Source organism: Myotis nattereri (assembly GCF_964212035.1).
Source record: "Myotis nattereri genome assembly, chromosome: 11".
Taxonomy (NCBI): domain Eukaryota; kingdom Metazoa; phylum Chordata; class Mammalia; order Chiroptera; family Vespertilionidae; genus Myotis; species Myotis nattereri.
The window spans coordinates 23,124,891-23,144,539 of record NC_138086.1 but is presented as its reverse complement, the minus strand read 5'-3'; the positions used below and the strand labels follow the sequence as shown (position 1 = coordinate 23,144,539).

Below are 19,649 nucleotides of genomic sequence, written 5' to 3'. Positions count from 1 at the left end.
AACAAAAAATTATGATGTAATTTAAAATATATCAGAAAGAGACTGAAAGTTCAATTACTTATCAAAGTGGCACAATCCTGAAAACAAATTCAGAAGAAATAAAATCTGCGGACAATCTCAACTATAAGGGCATATTACATAAAATTTTTTAAGTTGCAAAAAATACTACCAGGTTTTCATTGTAACCATTGTAGAGTTCATCCTATGAATAAAAGGATGGTTAAATAATAGGAGCTATCTATCTATATAAAAGCCTAAGTGCCGGTTACAACCAAACCACCAGTCGACCAGTCGCTATGATGCACACTGACCACCAGGGGGGCAGTTGTTCCACACAGGAGCTGTCAGTACGCTCCCACAGCCAACCTCGTCCAGCCCCTTACCCCAGCCAGCCAGCTGCCATTAGCCTCTGGTGCTAAACCATATGTAGAGACCTGCCTCTGGTGCTAAACCATTCGTACAGACGTAGCAGAGCAGCTCCCATGCTGCGATCTATTGAAAGTCAGCCCTCGACACAAGGGTTTGTTGGTGGCGAGGGAAAGAGGAGGGGAGGAGGCAGGGAACTACGCAGTGGTGGGGCACCGTTGGACCGTTGCCTCCTCTTCTGACCCCACCGGGGCCTTCGGGCCCCGGGCTGGGATGGGGAGCCGGGGGTGGGTGGTGGCAGACACAGCCCCTTTCCCAGGGGGGCCACGGGCCGGTTCCCTCTTCGGGGCCAGCGGCCAACCTCCCATGGTCCCTACCCCCCATCGGCCAACCTCCTGCAGTCCTTCCTCCCCGCTGTGCACGAATTCATGCACCGGGGCCTCTAGTATTAATATAATTCACAATGTTGACAAAGTAAAGAAGAAACAAATTTGATTACATCAAATGGTGCCACAAGTAAACTAATAAAATTTATTTCTAGTCACTAACAAAAACATCTTAAATAGAAGGCAAAATAAAACTTCCTTACCTAGGTTACTTTTTAAGTATCAAAACCCTTAAAAATTAAACCTAATAGAAAAACTTTAAGTATTTAGAGGAATTTAAAATAGGAAAATCAGTAATGACGGAACAGAGTAGAGGTGTTTTTTTTCCTTTTTGTTTTTTTTTTAAAATCTTTTAAAAATATATTTTATTGATTTTTTACAGAGAGGAAGGGAGAGGGGTAGAGAGTTAGAAACATCCATGAGAGAGAAACATCGATCAGTTGCCTCCTGCGGATGTGCCTGCAACCAAGGTACAGGCCCTTGACCAGAATTGAACCTGGGACTCTTCAGTCCACAGGCCGACGCTCTAGCCACTGAGCCAAACTGATCAGGGCCAGAGTGGAGGTTTTTAACATGCGATCCATGGGCTCCTGGAAATACCAACAATAACTTCAGGAGGTCCCATGGAGTCGAAACTATCCTATATAATAAAAGGCTAATATGCAAATCGACCGAACGGTGGAATGACTGGTTGCTATGATGCGCACTAAGCACCAAAGGGCAGATGCTCAATGCAGGAGCTGCCCCCTAGTGGTCAGTGCGCTCCCATGGGGGAGTGCTGCTCAGCCAGAAGCCCTGGGCTAGGCTCACAGCTGCCAAGCACAGCGGCAGTGACAGGAGCCTCTTCCACCTCCGTGGCAGTCAGATATCCCCTGAGGGCTCCCGGACTGCAAGAGGGTGCAGGCCAGGCTGAGGGACCCCTCCCCACCGAGTGCACAAATTTCGTGCACCGGGCCTCTAGATTTTCATAAAACTAGGACATTTGTGTGCTCTCGTGTGTGCATGCATGCGTGCATACTGCCATTTGCACTCATGGTTCAAAAGCAATGATGACCAAGACTGCTGGCACCTTGACAGTACCATGGAAAGTAGTGGAATGAAAGTGCATAGAATTCCTTAATATGATACATACTGCACTGTATTCCTCACCATCACACACTTGCAGCTAAAACATAAAAGCCAATTCATTTAAGAATGTCCGTAATGCAATAAAAAGTAATTTTAATAATACCTATCATTAAGTACACATCTGTTTAATATAGGGTGTCCCAAAATTCACGCAAGATTTGAATTTTGCATGAGCATTAACAACAACAACAACAACAAAAAAAGCCTAATTTTACTTGGTTTATTGACTCAGATTCTAATATCTGTTGCCCTTTGATTTCAATCCCTTCAATTTGATAAGCATTACCAAGTACCAATTATGGCCCAGGAGCAGGGACAATGAAGACCACGTCTTTGCGCATGTGCTAGCAAAGCCGTGGAGGCCATTTACCCTAAGTGCTATTCCATACGTAACCCTATACTGTATACTTTATGAATCAATAAAAAATTTACAATTTTTAATTATAAACTTGTGTTTTCTATCAAAATTACTTCTTGCATGAATTTTGGGCCACCCTATATTTTGTGTGACACAATGGGAACTACGGGTATACACAAAGTACATTGCTGTGTACCAAAGTTTGAAGTTTACTGCAAGGAAAAGGACCTGTATAGTTGAAAGTTGTGAGCTAAAATAGCTATTTGTCCTGCTGTTCCCTGACCACCAGGATACTACTTTTTCTTGATTCACCATCTATGATTTATTTAGATTGAGTATATGTCAGATATTTACCTGTCATTTCAAAGAAAATAACTAGCAATATTTGTTGCCAAGTATAAAATTCAAGCTCTAACGGGAAAATTAGAATTTTGGAAAATTGGTATCTACCACTGTGATCTTAACTACTTTCCAATACTTAAAACTTTTCTGATGAGATTGGTGGTGATGTTACCGAGTGTGATTTTTCTTTTAAATTATACAATGAAATGTTTTAACATTTTAAAGATCTGCATAACTCAGTGAATCATGTTTCCAAAATGACAGATGAATGGTGTTACAAAACCATGCATGAATAAAAGATTAATTCAAAGTGCAAGACAGGCCAAATGATTTTAATTAACACTGATATGGTTCAGAGTGAATAATGAGACTATCTTTAAGAAACTAACACTTATCAAATTTAATTAAGTATCAAAACAGAAAGTCTACTATAACAACATTGAAGGAACTAATTTCCAAGTCCACTACTCTTTTTTGTTTTAGCAATATCAAGACTTAGTAAGACCTGGCTGGCATGGTTCAGTGGTTAGAGCATCGGCCTATACACCAAAAGGTCTCAGGTTCAATTCCCGGTCAAGGGCACCTACCTGGGTTTCGGGTGTGCTCCCTGGCCCAGTCGGGGAGCATGTGTGCAGGAGGCAACCAGTTGATGTGTCTCTCTCATATTGATGTTTCTCTCTCTCCTTCTCTACCTCTCCTGCCACCCCTCACTCCCTCCCTTCCTTCTCTCCTATTCTCTCTGAAAAGCAACAGAAAAAATATCCAACAAAGACTCAATGAGCTAAGATGTATTAGTCAGATGCCAAAAGAAGCTATGTGAGTGAAGACAGACACAGTCAATAGCAACCAGTCATTAGGATATATGACAAACTCCTGAGACATTTAATATGGCTTTCAGCTTATATATGCAAACACAAATTTAAAAGTTTTATACCAACAAATATTACATTATTGTTTTGGTATTCATTTCTTTATGTGGCAGTACCATTTAAAAAGCTTATCTACTACATCACAGTAATAACCATCAACTAGTATAACAATCAGAATAAAATAGAATTCTAAACCCAAGACCCAAAGAAGATAGTCTGCAAGTATAAACAGACATCTAATATTAGAGATCTGTGTCAATATAAAAGTTTTTAATAAAAAATAATATTAGTTAGAGATCTGAAATCCATTATCAAGTTCCAGGTCCAAGATCAGTAAAATCAGGATGAAGAAAAATCTTCCTATTATATCTATTCAAGTCCCAAAAAATGTTCCTTTCTTAAAACCTTTCAAGCAATTATGTTTGCTTTTTAAAAAATATGTTTTTATTGCTCTCAGGTCCTCACATCCAAGATGACCGAGATAAGAAGGAACAATAGTGGTGCCAAAAAAGGCCATGGCCATATGTAGCTTTTTTGTTGCACCAACTGCACCCAATGCATGAAAAGGCCATCTATTTATAATAATAAAATGTAATATGAAAAATAGCCCGGATGTCCTTCCGGAGAAAGCCGGGGCTGTGAGGGAAGCCCGGGTCCCGGGTGCCAGAGGGAAACCGGTGCCAGCAGCGGGGGAAGGAAGGCCTCCTCTTGCAGGAATTTCATGCATCAGGCCTCTAGTTTCTTAATAAGAAGTTTGTTATTCAAAACATAGAGGCTGTAGTTGTTTGGGACATTTCCAAACTGAGTGTCTTCAGTGTCTATGCTTCCCAAGCTGTATGTGAAGCTGCATTACTATGTGAGCTCTGCCATTCACAGCAAGGTGGTCAGGAATCGTTCTCATGAAGCCTGGAAGGACCAAACACCCCCACCCTGATTTAGACCTGTGGGTGCTACCCCACGACCTCTACCAAAGCCCATGTAAGGAGCTAAGTTCTTAAGAACTGAAAAAAAGTAATCTGGAAAAAAATAAATAGTAATCGTACTTTAAAAAAAAAAGTTTTCACTGATTTTAGAGAGGAAGGAGAGAGAAACATCCATCAGCTGCCTCCTGAATGCCCCTATTGGAGACGCAACCAGCAACCCGGGTATGTACCCTGACTGGGAATCAAATCAGTGACCTTTTGATGCACAGGATGACACTCAACCAACTGAACCACACTGGCCAGGGTAATTTTAATTCTTAACACCTTTCAAAGAACATTGTTGGGCTGGAGGTTAATTAGGAAGTTATATCACAAAAACATCATATATTATAGATGAATGAAAAACATACAGTTGAGCACTGGCCGGTATGATTAAGTTGGCTGGAGCATCATCCCGTACAATTTCCAGTCTGGGCACATACCTAGGTTGCGGGTTTGATCCCTGGTCAGGGTTTCTACAGGAGGCAACCAATAGATGTTTCTCTCTCCCTCTCCCTTCCTTTCTCTCTGAAATCAATAAGCCTATATAATAAAAGAGAAACATGCAAATTCCTGTCTCTCTGCTACACTCAAGCCATGCGCATAAGCCACGCCCACAAGCCAATCAGGAGCTAGTATGCAAATTAACCCAACTAAGATGGCGGTGGCCACAGAGCTGGAGCGAGCAGGAGACTTGGGTTGGCCCCCGCACTGGAGGAAAGCAAGCTTCCCGCCTGCCCTGGCTGGCCTTGGGCTCTGCTCAAGGCTATAAAGCAGGGGTCCTCAAACTTTTTAAACAGGGGGCCAGTTCACTGTCCCTCAGACCGTTGGAGGGCCGGACTACAGTTTAAAAAAAACCTATAAACAAATTCATATGCACACTGCACATATCTTATTTTGAAGTAAAAAAACAAAATGGGAACAAATACAATATTTGTATTTGCATGTGGCCTGCGGGCCGTAGTTTGAGGACCCCTGCTATAAAGTTTCAATTATAGAAAAAAAATAAATCCCAGAAAAAAAGAGAAGCTGGTAGCTTGGGTCGCCGGGGGGGGGCATGGCCAGCCTGAAAACGGCCATCAGCTCCTCACCCAGGCTGGCCAGGCACCCCAGCGGGACCCCCACCCTGATCCGGGACACCCTTCAAGGCAAACCAGCCGGCCCCCACCCGTGCACCAGGCCTCTATCCTATATAATAAAAGGGTAATATGAAAATTGACCCTAATAGCAGAAAATGACTGGTCACTATGACAAACACTGACCACCAGGGGGCAGAGGCTCAATGCAGGAGCTGCCTCCTGGTGGTCAGTACACTTCCACAGAGGGAGCTCTGCTCAGCCACAAGCCAGGCTGACGGCTGCCAGCACAGCGGTGGTGGTGGGAACCTCTCCCGCCGCCTCAGCGGCACTAAGGATGTCCAACTGCAGCTTAGGCTTGCTCCCCGCTGGCAAGTGGACATCCCTGGAGGGCTCCCGGGCTGCCAGAGGGATGTCTGACTGCCAGCTTAGGGCCTAAGCCAGCAGGTGGCCATCCCCCAAGGGGTCCCAGACTGCGAGAGGGCACAGGCCGGGCTGAGGGACCCGCACTCCCCCCACTGAGTGCACCAATTTTTGTGCACCGGGCCTCTAGTAATATCGTTGGGTGAGGATTAAAAATATATATACAGTTGACTCTTTAACAGTATGAAGGCTGAGGTACTGGCCCATACACAGTTAAAAATCCATGTATAACTTTTGACCCCCAAAACCCAGTTGTCCCTCAGCATCCACAGGGGAATGGTTCTAGGATGCCCTGCTAATAGCCACATTGGGACTTGAGTATCTTATGTAAAATGGCATAAAATAATGTATAAGCCAGCCTTCTGCATCCGTGGATTCGCAGCCCTCGATAGAAAATCTGGTTTTTGATCTGAATTTGGGTTAAGTCTGAGGATGTGAAACACAGATATGAAGAGACAACTCTATACAGTGTACTGAAAGAGTTCTGCATATAAGTGGACCCACACAGTTCAAACAATGTTGTTTAAGGGTCAACTGCAGTTAATGTTTAAGACTGAAGAGATATATACAGAATGAACAGAATGAAGTACTCCCTCTTCAAATTTTACCAATAATTTTTGGTGGTATTACAATACTAATAATGCATATTAGACATACTATGTATTATATATCAGAAATCTAAATGTGAATTGGAGCTACAAGCACACATTCTCCAATGAAGCACACATGTTCTCCAATGAATAATGCCTTTGCTCCCACTTCAAATAAAAAGATTAGAAACTCCTAGCACACATTCCCAAAGCTAAAAGTTTGTGTCCTAGGATCCAACCACCAGTTTTTCCCCATGAGACAATCCAACAGAGATATGATCAGAATCAGTGCTTCTCATCCTTTTACATAATAGCATGAGGAGCAGGGGGCCAACATCTCAACACAAGGAAACATATCTGTGGCACAACATACTTTGGTAGTATCACTTGGAAAACTCTTATCTATAGATGTACCGGTTAATAATGCGAATTTTTTTCAATAGATGGAGTTACACGTATGTTGATATATATATGCGATTTGATATGTATGCTGTTTTGTTGCATTGACAACAAGCTTCAAAACCTCATATGTCAAATTTGCTGAAGGTATTAACATCATAGATATTTTCACGCTTAAAAATGTTGAATTTCATGTAAAAACTGGGTGGTCTACATGCTGAGAAAAGAATTATCCATTAACAAAAGACGAGACAACCAAGAGTTAAATTTATTAAAAAAACAACAAAAAACTTTGCTTGTTCATAAATTCTCACAGGAAAACAGGACACAGGTTTTTATTTATAATTATTTATTATAACTGAAACTATAATTACAAAAAAACCCCCACAATACACTGGACAGCCCAACTATTTAAAAAACTTTTCCCTCTATAGGTAATCTTTATTAAGAACTCAGATATTCTTTTTGCACAACAGTACTATTTGACTTAATGAAATAAACAGGCTAACTTCTGATAGAATAGTAAAGAATGAGTATGAAGTATACTGCTTGTTCCAAAAGAGGAAATTATCTTCCAAATCAAAACATGTGATTCTGGCTGTCATTATTATTCTCTGAGGAGTCTGATTCACTTTAATCTCAATTTTACCATATTACCAAAGGTATACAATTTAGATAGAAATTAAAATATTCCAGTCCTTAACTTTTCTACCTTCTAAATAATAAATCTTAAAGAAAAATAAAATAACCCTAAAAATATTAATTTTGAGGAGGCATTATAAGTATTTTCTCAAGCTAAAACACTTGGTAAATAAATACATGCCTTAAGTAGTACTTTTCAAACAATACTCTGCAATTTATTACGTAAGGTCATGAAATTAGTTTTATGTGTTGGAGCAACATTTCACTAAGACAATGAAATACAAAAGAACAGAATAGAGAATATAATAAACTGCCGTAAGAAACTCATCAGTATTTGATTGTAAAATGTTGTAGCTTTAGAACTTGATAAATCTTCAATAAAACAACCAAGGCAATCAAATCACTGTATCTCATAAAATCTTCTAATAAATTTTCAAATGAGAAAATAATTGGAAATGGTTCCACTTCAAATAATTGTCAGTTATAGAGTTACAAAGTAAAGGTCAGAAAACTTTTCTTACAAAGTTTGAAACATTTGGGGCTTTGTGGGCTATGTGGTCTCTTGCAACTACCGAACTTTTACCTTGGTTGTGCAAAAGCAGACATAGACATTATGTGAACAACCTGTGTGGCAATGTACCCATAAAAGTTTAATTAAAAAAAAACAGGGCTCACAGGATTCAGCCAGGCGTAGTTTGCTGACCGATGGTATTATGAATTTATTTATACTTCAGAATGCTAAAAACCTTACCTATTTTGATGAATCGACAAGGAAACATCTGTTCATCAATTTTATGCTTCAAGGTGAATGTTTCTTTGTTATAATCATTCTTTAAGCCACTGTGGAAAAAAAAATAAGATTGTCAAATCTGACTTCATAATTTAGTAACTGCACTAAAACTCAGATTAGTACCACCCCCAGATTTTAAGGTTAAAATAATGCTAAAATATATGACCAAAGAAGTAGTTGAACATGAGAATATAGGTCAAAACTTGTACATTCATATCATCTGCATTATTACTGTATTCTCTTAATTATGAGGGCTAGTGAAAAATGTTCAATATTAATTTAAAAAATGGAAATATGTGATGACCTACATCCTTAATGTATAACTGAATATAACAAAATATTCAAGAAGTAAAAAAAAAAAAATCACCCTCATATCTTATTATTTATTTATTTTCTCTTTTTTTACTTATTGTCTACAGTTTTACATATGTCTCCTTTTTCCCCAATTGACCCTCCCCCTCAGCCATTCCCACCCCGGGCAAGCCCCCACTGCCCTAGTGTCTGTGTCCATAGGTTATACCAGGGGTGGGCAAACTTTTTGACTCGAGGGCCACAATGGGTTCTTAAACTGGACTCAGAAGGAGGAGCTGCGGCTGTGTTTCCCAACGTTGCCATGTTAACACTGCTGCTGGTGAAGGAGCAGAGGGGAGAGCAAGAGAACCCTCCGCTCTTTCGGCTCCGCGGGCCGGATAAAACAGCCAAACGGGCCAGATCCGGCCAGCGGGCCGTAGTTTGCCCATGGCTGGGTTATACTAATATGCATGCACACAAGTCCGTTGGTTGCTCTCTAACCTCTTATCTTATCATTTAAACAGGGCCAAAATTTGTCAAAGAATTCAGTTATTTAATTAATGTAATGTAATTAGTATTAATGTAATCAGTACTAATGTAATATTTACTTATATAATCTATTATGCTAATGGGACATACCATGTCACAAATATATTCTAAAACTTCATGGTTTTATTTGTCCCTTCCACTGTCTACTTGATTTTTCATTATCTATGAGGTAAATTAACCCTTTCATTCCTCGAGGTCTATGTTGTTAAAACTCAAATTTACTGAGCTCTTTCCAAGTGGTAGGCACTGTGCCAGGTTCAGTCAGATACTTTTTCTCTTTTTAGTCTCCAATTTAGAGTAAATTCCCAGAATATTACTTCTGGATAGGGCAACCAATATTAATGTTTTGTATAAAACCTATATATTTTTATTTTTTATTACTGACAGTATTACAGATGTCTCCCATTTTCTCCCATTTTGCCCCCCTCCACCCAACCTCACCCCACCCCACCCCAGGTCTTCCCCATGCTATTGTCTACGTCTATGCGCTATGCATATATGCATGTATGTTCTTTGGTTAATCTCTTCCTGTCCCCTCTCACTCCCTATTCCAGCACTGAGATCTGTTATTCTGTTCCATGCATCCATACAAAGAATCTACATTTTTTTATAGCAAAGATTATAGCAAAGATTTGATTAAAGTTGAAAGTATTTCTAAAGTCATTACAGTCCAAAAATAAGACTAAAAAATAAGTAGAAAGCCCTAGCCGGTTTGGCTCAGTGGATAGAGCATCAGCCTGCGGACTCAAGGGTCCCAGGTTCGATTCCAGTCAAAGGCATGTACCTTGGTTGCGGGCACATTCCCAGTAGGGGGTGTGCAGGAGGCAGCTGATCCATGTTTCTCTCTCATGGATGTTTCTAACTCTCTATCCCTCTCCTTTCCTCTCTGTAAAAAATCAATAAAATATATTTTAAAAATAGATAAAAATAAGTAGAAAAAGACAAAATTTTATGCTTTCTTGTTTGGTAACAATATTAACTGATACCGTTATAATTAATAACCCAGTTATTAATTAATTAACAAAAAAGGAGCAAAGGGAAGTCTAAATAACACAGGAATGCCATTTGTACAGCTTTGCCAGGAAACTGCAGTTGAACACTCTCCAGGTCTCTTCCCCACAGATCACTGGGGGAAGGGACTGGACAACAGACTCATGCCCAGTAAGATCTGGGTGACGTCGGAAGGTGCTTACCTGTCAGCCATATCTCGGAACAAACCATGGGCTAGAATAGGCATAGCCACTGCAAGCACCGGAAGATTTAATATTTAAAATCCTGAACAAAGGGAGTTCCCTCTTGCACTTCTAACTCCCTTGTTGCAGGGAGCAAGCTCCCCTGCATTAGCCCACATGGCCCACAGCCATGTGGACCCCACACACAATGGACTTATGGACTAAAATTAGCCTGGTGCTGTGCCCGACTCAACTTCACCATGGAACAGAAACTATGGACACTGGCTTTGCTTCTAGCTCTGCTGAAGCTCTACCTGCAACTTTTCCAGGACTGGTTTAAGGGAAATGGGACTTTGGAAACTGAGGGATGTAATTTCATGTAAATAAGCCTTTCTACCAAATCTCATTCTCCCATAGGAGTCTTAAAAAACTCCTTTTCTCAAGATATCATAAGAATCCCACTCCCACTAACATTGGTGGAATCCACCCATGCAATTCTCCAATAACATTAACCAGAATCTGGTGGGTTTTTATTTATTTATTTTTTTTTTTTAAAAAAAAGCTACCTCAAGCCATAACACTAAAATAAGTCACTAGAAATAGAATAGTGGAAATATTCTTTCCTCCCTTGAAAGAAAAATCAAACCATGCAGATTTAGATATAAAAGACTAAACTAAGACTGCATCTTGTTTAGAAGACAACGATTTCCACCCCATAATCATAACTCACCTGGACAATAGCTCTGTCATATTTTCTTCATTCATTCCACCAAAGACTTTAAATTTCTTCAAATTACAGACATGCGTTTTCTCGTATTTTCCAAATGTGATATTCTGGACTATAGCAGGCCTTTCAAGCTTCAGAACCAAGTACTAAAAAAAGGAATGACCAAATTATATCCTCCTCATTTTAAAAGAGACAACTTTAAAAGTTAAAATTTGGGACAGATAAGAGAAGTACGTATAAGGTCTATTCTGTCCATCCTGCATGGGTAGATTTTTATTTTAATGCTAAAGAATTGTATGCAATAGCCTTATATAGGCTACCATAACATACCACTTTTCCTCCGGAAAATACATCTGCAGATGAATGAGGAAAAAGGACTAGTAGCCAACTTATAATCAAGAAGTACCATTCAAGAAAAGATATAACAGACTATGAATAACCAAATAAAACAATATTAGAATGCAAAAATAACAATTACATTCTGATCGACTATAATAGCAAATTCAGTGTTCAAAATCAGTGATAAAATTTTAAACCTAGAAACAAACAGGAGATTTACTAATCACTGCTGCAAATTTTATAAATTAAAACACCCAGACCTACTATAAATATGTCTAATGTAGCTCACATTTTCCTATTATACACAGGATAAAATGGGATTATTTTATCAATTAGGAAACACATTTTACATTATGCAGAATACTTTCAAATATCTATATACATAAAAGCCTAAGCAACCATCCAACTGGTAGCTATGATGCTCAATGACCACAAGGGGGCAGATGCTCAACACAAAAGCTGCAGAGCTATGGTGACTTGGCAGCTGCGGTCCTCGGGTGACACACCCAGAACCAGAGAGGAGGGAGCCCGATTCCGGGGTGCGTCACTTGAGAACCATCCTCTCTCAATCAGGGACCCCTCAGGGGATGTCAGAGAGCCGTTTTTAGCCTAAGCCCTGCAGGCCAGGCCGAGGGGCCTCTAGTAAAAATTAAAAAGGAAACTACCACTGACTGAATACATGGGGAAAAAGCTATACAGAAAAACAACTCATCATGCTGTAGTGGCTTCATGGTTCATATCAATGGGTAATATAGGTGATAAAGGTGATCAGAATGAAGTTGGTGGTCCTACTTCATTCCATATAGAAAAATTAACTCACAATGAATCAAATTAATCCAAATGGATCCTCTAAGATCAAAGATCTAAATGTAAGAGCTAAAACCATAAAGTTCTGGGATGCAAATATGAGTAAATCTCCATGACTTGAAATTTGACAATGAATTCTTAGATATTGACACCAAAAGTGCAAGCAACAAAATATAAAGAGACTTCATCAAAATTAAAGTTTTGTGTATCAAAGGACATTATTAAGAAATTGGAAAGACAACCTACAGAATAGAAATATTTGCAAATAATATATAAGGGTTTAATATCTAGAATATATATAGAATTCTTATAGCCCAACAACAAAAAGATAGAAAACTGAATTTAAAAATGGGCAAAGGACCTCAATAACACTTTGACCAAAGAAAATAAACAAATGGCCAATGGACAAGTTAAAAAATGTTCATTAGTCCTCAGGAAAATGTAAATCAAAACTACAATGCAATAAAACTTCACACCCACTGGGATGGCTATAATAATAATCCTATATAATTAAAGCCTAATATGCTAAGTGTCTGGTTAGCCGTACAACCAATCAAAGCATAATATGCTAATGATATGCTAAGGCCATTCAACCGCTCGCTATGAAGTGCACTGACCACCAGGGGGCAGACAGTCAACTGGTTGACCAATCGCTCTGATGTGCGCTGATCACCTATGCTCCGACTGGTAGGTTAGCTTGCTGCTGGGGTCCGGCCGATCAGGACTGAGCGAGATGGACCAGACACGCCCTGGTGCCCTCCCACAGTCCCTCCCCAGCTGGCCACCTTCCAGCATCCCTCCCCAGCCCCAATCATGCACCGGTGGGGTCTCTCGGCCTGGCCTGCACTCTCTCGCAATCCGGGCTGAGGGACCCCTCCACCCTGAGTGCACAAATTTCGTGTACCTGGCCTCTATTATAAAAATGAAATAATAAGTATCAGTGTAGTTGAAAAAAACTGTAACTCATACACTGCTGGTGGGAATGTAAAACAGTGCAGACAATGTAGAATATAGTTTGGCAGCTACTCAAAAAGTTAAATATATAATTAATTACTATATGGCCCAGGAGTTCTACTTTTACATATACATAAAGTGAAAAAGATATCCAAACACACACTTGTACATAAATGCTAAAAGCAGCACTATTCACAATGGCCAAAAAATGCAAACAACCCAAATGTCCAAAAACTGATAAGTGGATGAACAAAAGGGAATATTTCTATTATTCAGCCATAAAAAAGGAATAGAGTACTGGTATGTGCTACAATGTAGCTGCACCTCAAAAATATGCTAAGTGAAACAAGTCAAACACAAAGGTCATATATTGTATGGTACCATTTCCATAAAATATTCAGGACAGTTACATCCATTGAGGTAGAAAGCAGATTAGTGGTTGCCAGAAGCTGGGTTAAGGGGAAAAGGAGAGTGCTTAATTGATACTAGATTTCTTTATGGGATGATGAAAATATTTTGGAACTAGATAGAAGTGATAGTTGTACAACACTGTGAATATACTAAATACTACTGAATTGCACCCTTTAAAATGATTAATTTTAGGCTGTGTGAATTTCACCTCTAAACAATAAAAGAATGAAGCTGGTGATGACATGAAAGATAAGATCAGAGCTAATACTTTGTGAGCAGTAAGTCTCTTGTCTGTCACACTGTTCAGATTTTAACATGCATTATCTCATTTTAGTAAGAGGAGGTACAGGGGTAGTATTTTAATAACAACAATTATCCTCTTCATCCTCATTTCACAGATGAAGAAACTGCGGCTTAGAAAGGCTAAATAACTTGACTATAAAAAATGACAGAGCTGAGATTACACATCAGCCAATCGGACTCTGGTTGACACTGTTGGTTGGCTAACCCAATCTCCATTCTCAAGCCAGTTTTCCCTAGCCACCTTCCAGCCAAGAATAAATGTATGACAAATTCTTGTTCATTTATTTTGACTTTTAGATTCAATTCTTGATGGATATATATTTATTGCCTTTTTATTGTTCATGTTTTTTATTTTTCCTTCTTTTTAAAGAAGGCACTTGAACATATCATGTAATATTGGTTTGGTGATGGTGAACTCTTCAGCTTTTTCCTTGTATGGTAAATTCTTTATCTGACCTTCAATTCTAAATGATAGCTTTGCTGGGTAGAGTAATCTTGATTGTAGGTCTTTCTTATCACTTCAAATATTTCTTGCCACTCCCTTCTGGCATGCAAAGTTTCTGTTGAGAATTCAGCTGACAATTGTATGGGTGTTCCCTTGAAGGTAATTAACTACTTTTCTCTTGCTGTTTTTAAGATTCTTTGTCTTTAACCTTGGCCATTTTAATTATGATGTGTCTTGGTATGTGCCTCTTCCTCTTGTTTGGGACTCTCTGCACTTGTTTAAGTCTATTTCTTTCACCAGGTAGGGGAAGTTTTCTGTCATCATTTTTTCAAATAGGTTTTCAATATCTTGCTCCCTCACTTCTCCTTCTGGAACTCCCATGATGGGAATGTGGGTACATCTGAAGTTGTCCCAGAGGCTCCTTATACTCTCTTCATACTTTTGGATTCTTTTTTCTTTTTGCTCTTCTGATTACGTGTTTTTGCTTCCTCATCTTCCAAATTGCTTGATTTGATTCTTGGTATCCTCTACTCTACAACTGGTTCTCAGTAAATTATTCTTCATATCAGGTAGTACTAGTATATCCTTCATTTCTGACTGGTCCTATTTTATATTATTGATGTTCTCACAAAGTTCCTTGAAGTCCTCACTAAGGTTCTTGAAGTTCTCACTAAGATCCGTGAAAGTCTCGTGAAGATCCTTGAGTAACCTTATAATCATGGTTTTGAACTCTGTATCCATTAGTTGGCTTGCTTCCATTTCTTTTTGCTCTTCTGATTGGGTGTTTTTTGCTTCCTCATATTTCAAATTATTGATTTGACTCTCAGAATCCTCTACTCTACTGTTGAATCCCTGTAAATTATTCTTTACTTCAGTTAGTGTATGCTTAATTTCCGACTGGTCCTTTCATTGAAATTCTCACCAAGATTCTTGAAAGTCTCACAAAGACCCTTGAAGCTCTCATTAAGATCCTTGAGCAACCTTACAACCATTGTTTTGAACTCTGTATCTAGTAGTTTGCTCCCTTCCATTTCATTTAGTTCTTTTTCTGGAGACTTCTTCTGTTCTTTATGTACTAGGTAGAGCTGCTATGGCTCCTGCAATTGATAGAGTGGCTTTGTGCAGTAGGTGTCCTGTAGGGCCCAGTGGTTCAGCCTCCCCAGTCACCTGAGCTGGGCACTCTAGGTGCACCCCTTTGTGAGCTGTGTACACAGTCTTGTTGTAGTCGAGCTTTGATTGCTGTTGGCGTCACTGGGAGGAATGGACCATCTGTGTCTACATTGGAAGAGCTGCTGTGCAGAAGACACACCTATGGAGCAGGACTTGCTTCAGTGGGGCTTTGGTGCTCACTGAGACTGTCCCTTGAGTGTGTTGCTTGTGGATATGTAAAGGTATAATATGGTATGGTCTGAAGCTGCCCACTGAAATACCTGGCTCTGGGGCCTTCAGGGAGGTGCAAGGTCAGCCATTGCCTAGGGCAGTGGTCAGCAAACTCATTAATCAACAAAGCCAAATATCAACAGTACAATGATTGAAATTTCTTTTGAGAGCCAAATTTTTTAAACTTAAACTATATAGATAGGTACACTGTTATTAACTTAATTAGGGTACTCCTAAGGCTTAGGAAGAGCCACACTCAAGGGGCCAAAGAGCCGCATGTGGATTGCAAGCAGCAGTTTGCCAACCACGGGCCTAGGGCCATTCAGCATGAGCTACAGAGCAAGCCATCTACAGATGGCTGCTACTTGAATTGGATTTGGAAGTACCCAGGCAAGGCCAAGTTGTCTTGGGTCTCTTATTGATAGGCCTGAGGCACACTGACACCAGCTGCTGCTTGTTTGAAAGATATTAGGAAAGCCTAAAGCCTGAGCCAAGACAGGCCACTCATATGGAAAAAAGCCACTGCAAACAGCGTGGGTGGGTCTGCAAACTGGATGGGAGGGGGTCTCAGGGAATCACCAGAGTGGAGAGAACAGAGTGGGCAAAGGTGATAGAAACTCAGATATGGCTGCCAGTCAGCTCTGTGACGGGAGAGGTCTTAGCATAGGAACAATGACCCCTGAAAGCCACCCGTGAATTCTTGCTTTGATACCAGACAATCCAGTTGCTTCCTGCATGTCCCTGGGTCTGCCCTCCCCCTAGCCATTGCCCCAGCGCTGGAGCTCTGAGGAAGCAAGTCCATGTAAATTCATGCACTGGCCCTTTAAGAGAAACTGCCTGAGTCTCCAGCAGCCTCTGTGTTACTTAGCCACAATCCCTGCTGGTTTTTAAAGCCCAAAATTATGGGGACTTCTCTTTCCAGTTCTGGAACCCTGGGCTGGGGGTCTGGTGTGGGGCTGGGATCCCTTGCTCCTCATAGCAGGCCTCTGCAGCCACGATATGTCTCCTGATTAAAAAAACATCACACATGGGTATTGGACCAGCCTGTTCCAAGCTTCTGCCCCTCCTAGCAGTCTCTGAGTGCTTTCTTTTATATACTTCTCTGGTTGAAGGGAAGACTTCCATTCAGCCAGCCTTCAGAAAATTCTGAATGATAGTTGTTCTGTATTTTATTTTATTTATTTATTTTTTTAAAATATGGAATGCTTCATGAATTTGCGTGTCATCCTTGCGCAGGGGCCATGCTAATCTTCTCTGTATTGTTCCAATTTTAGTATATGTGCTGCCGAAGTGAGCACTGTTCTGTATTTTAATTGTAGTTTTTAAAAAATATGTTTTTATTGATTTTAGAGAGAGAGGAAGGGAGAAGGATAGAGAGACAAACATCACTGACCGGCTGCTTTCTGCACACCCACTACTGGGCATCAAGCCTGCAATCTGGGCATGTGCCCTGACTGGTAATTGGACCAGCTGAGTTAGTAGTAATTTTAATAAAATTAGTTGTAATTTTTTAAAAATATATATTCTTATTGTTTTTTTTTTTATAGAGAGGAAAGGAGAGGGATAGAAACATCGATAAGTGAGAAACATCGATCAGCTGCCTCCTACACGGCAACCAAGGTACATGCCCTCAACCAGAATTGAACCAGGGACCTTTCAGTCCACAGCCCGACCCTCTATCCACAGAGCCAAACCAGTCAGGGCAACTTAATTGTAATTTTGATGTGGTTGTGGGAGGCTACCAGTACAGCCATTTACCTACGCTGCCATCTTGGTTCTTCATCATAAATTGATGTTGAATTTTGTCAAATGCTTTTTCTGCATCTATTGAGATGCTCGTATGATTTTTATCCTTGGTTTTGTTGATGTATCATATTAACTGTTTTGTGGATATTTAACCATTAAATGTTATTATAGAAACTGAATTGGAAAATTGAGATAGCTATTCTTTAGTCATTAATCCTTTTTATCCATATAAGATAGCTGTGGTAATATGATCTTTAGTAATTCAAAGTTTCTTAAGAATACTACTGTATTTATTAATGGGAGGGAAAAGGAGGACCTATGTAAGACTTCCAACAATAAAGATTAAAAAGAAAAGAAAAAGAATACAACTGTCAGGTAGGCAAGAGAGCTTTCACATCTCTGTCTTTCTCATTAATGCACATGCCCTCCTCCCATCCTTTTCTCCTCCTTTCATCCTTTATTCATCATTTTAAGTCTTGGTTTAGATAGATGGCAGTTTTCCCTGACAAATGGTTAGTTGGGTACAGTGTTGTAACTACTAAAAAATTGGTGTTTATACAATCAGCTGTACACCATTCATCACTCCACCTATGATACCTCTAAATCCAATAGAAAGTATCTTCATATCTACACTAATAAAAGAGAAAAATGGTAATTGGCGTACGGCGATACCGTTTTCATTGGCTAATCAGGGCTATATGCAAATTAACTTCCAACTAAGATTGGCAGTTAACTGCCAACAAGATGGCGGCTAATTTGCATATGTAGGCACAATGCAGGGAGGCGAAAGGGAAAGCAGGAAGAAGCCCCCTGCCACTGACAGTGATCAGAAACCCAGAGGGGACCTAAGAGCTGGGGGGCAGGGCAAAGGCGGCCTGGGGCCGCCTTTGCCCTGCCCCCCAGCCATGATCGGAGAATCAGGTGCCTTTTCCGCCCTGGCCAGTGATAGCAGGAAGTAGGGGTGGAGCCAGCGATGGGAGCTGGGCACGGTCGAAGCTGGCAGTCCCGGGAGCTAGGGGTCCCTTGCCTGGGCCTAAAGCGAAGCCCACGATCGCGGGGCCGCTGCAGCTGCAGGTCCCCGCTGCCCGGGCCAGACACCTAGGCCAAGGCGTTAGGCCTGGGCAGGGGCGGAGCCTGCAACCGCGGGAAGCTGGGGGTCCCCTGCCCAGGCCTGACAACTCTGCCGGAGGCCTCAGGCCTGGTCAAGGGGCCGATCCAGTGATTGGTGATCGGAGGGTGATGAGAGTCAACTCCTCTGGCCGAGGCATCAGGTGGGGGGCGGATCCGGGGATTGGGGGGATATGATGGTCCCCTTGCCCAGGCCTGAAGCCTGGGTCAGAGGCGTCAGGCTTGGGCGGGGGGTGGAGCAAGCGATCAGAGGGAGATGGGGGTCCCCTGCCCAGGCATGATTCCTGGGCCAGAGGCCTCAGGCCTGGGCAGGGGCCAGAGCCAGTGATCGGGGGGAGATGGGGGTCCCCTGTCCAAGCCTGACACCTCTGGCGGAGGCGTTAGGCCTGGGCAAGGGGCCGATCCTGTGATTGGAGGGTGATGGGGGTCAACGCCTGAGGGCTCCCAGTATGTGAGAGGGGGCAGGCTGGGCTGAGGGACAACCCCTCCCCCCCCCACACACACACACACCCAGTGCACGAATTTCGTGCACCGGGCCCCTAGTATATATATATATTAGAGGCCCGGTGCACAATTGGGGGTGGGGAGGAATGCAGGAGGTTGGCCAGCCAGGAAGGGACTGTGGGAGGGCTCCAGGGCTTGTCCGCACGTCTCACTCAGTCCTGGACCCCAGAAGCAAGCTAATCTACCGGTCAAACCGTCTGCCCCCTGGTGGTCAGTGCCAGTCATAGTGACTAGTCAACTGGTCGACTGTCTGCTCCCTGGTGGTCAGTGCACTTCACAGCGAACAGTTGAGCGGCCTTAGCATATTATTAGCATATTACGCTTTGATTGGTTGAAGGGCCGACAGGACGACCGATTACTTAGCATATTAGACTTTTATTATATAGGATGAAATTTTATTGACAACCAACTAAATAGAATTTCTGTTATTAAAAGGTTAATAGCCCTGCAGTTGTGGCTCTGTGGTTGAGTGTCAACCAATGAATGAGGAGGTCGCAGTTCAATTACTGGTCAGGGCACAGGCCTGGGTTGTGGGCTTGATCCCTGGTAGGGGGAGTGTAGG

The 19,649-nt window shown here is 41.4% G+C and overlaps 1 protein-coding gene across 2 annotated transcripts in view; it reads right to left on the bottom strand.

Annotated features, from left to right (window-relative positions):
- The window catches only part of MKLN1 (muskelin 1), a 159,223-nt gene that overhangs the window by 106,149 nt on the left and 33,425 nt on the right, over window positions 1-19,649 (bottom strand). For both annotated transcript variants that reach the window (XM_081102438.1, XM_081102437.1), the window contains exons 3-4: window positions 11,074-11,216; window positions 8,293-8,381 (exon numbers count right to left, since the gene is read on the bottom strand). In XM_081102438.1, the coding sequence (XP_080958564.1) occupies window positions 8,293-8,381; window positions 11,074-11,108 (124 nt within the window). In that variant the 5' untranslated portion in view covers window positions 11,109-11,216. The remainder of the gene's footprint in view (window positions 1-8,292; window positions 8,382-11,073; window positions 11,217-19,649) is intronic.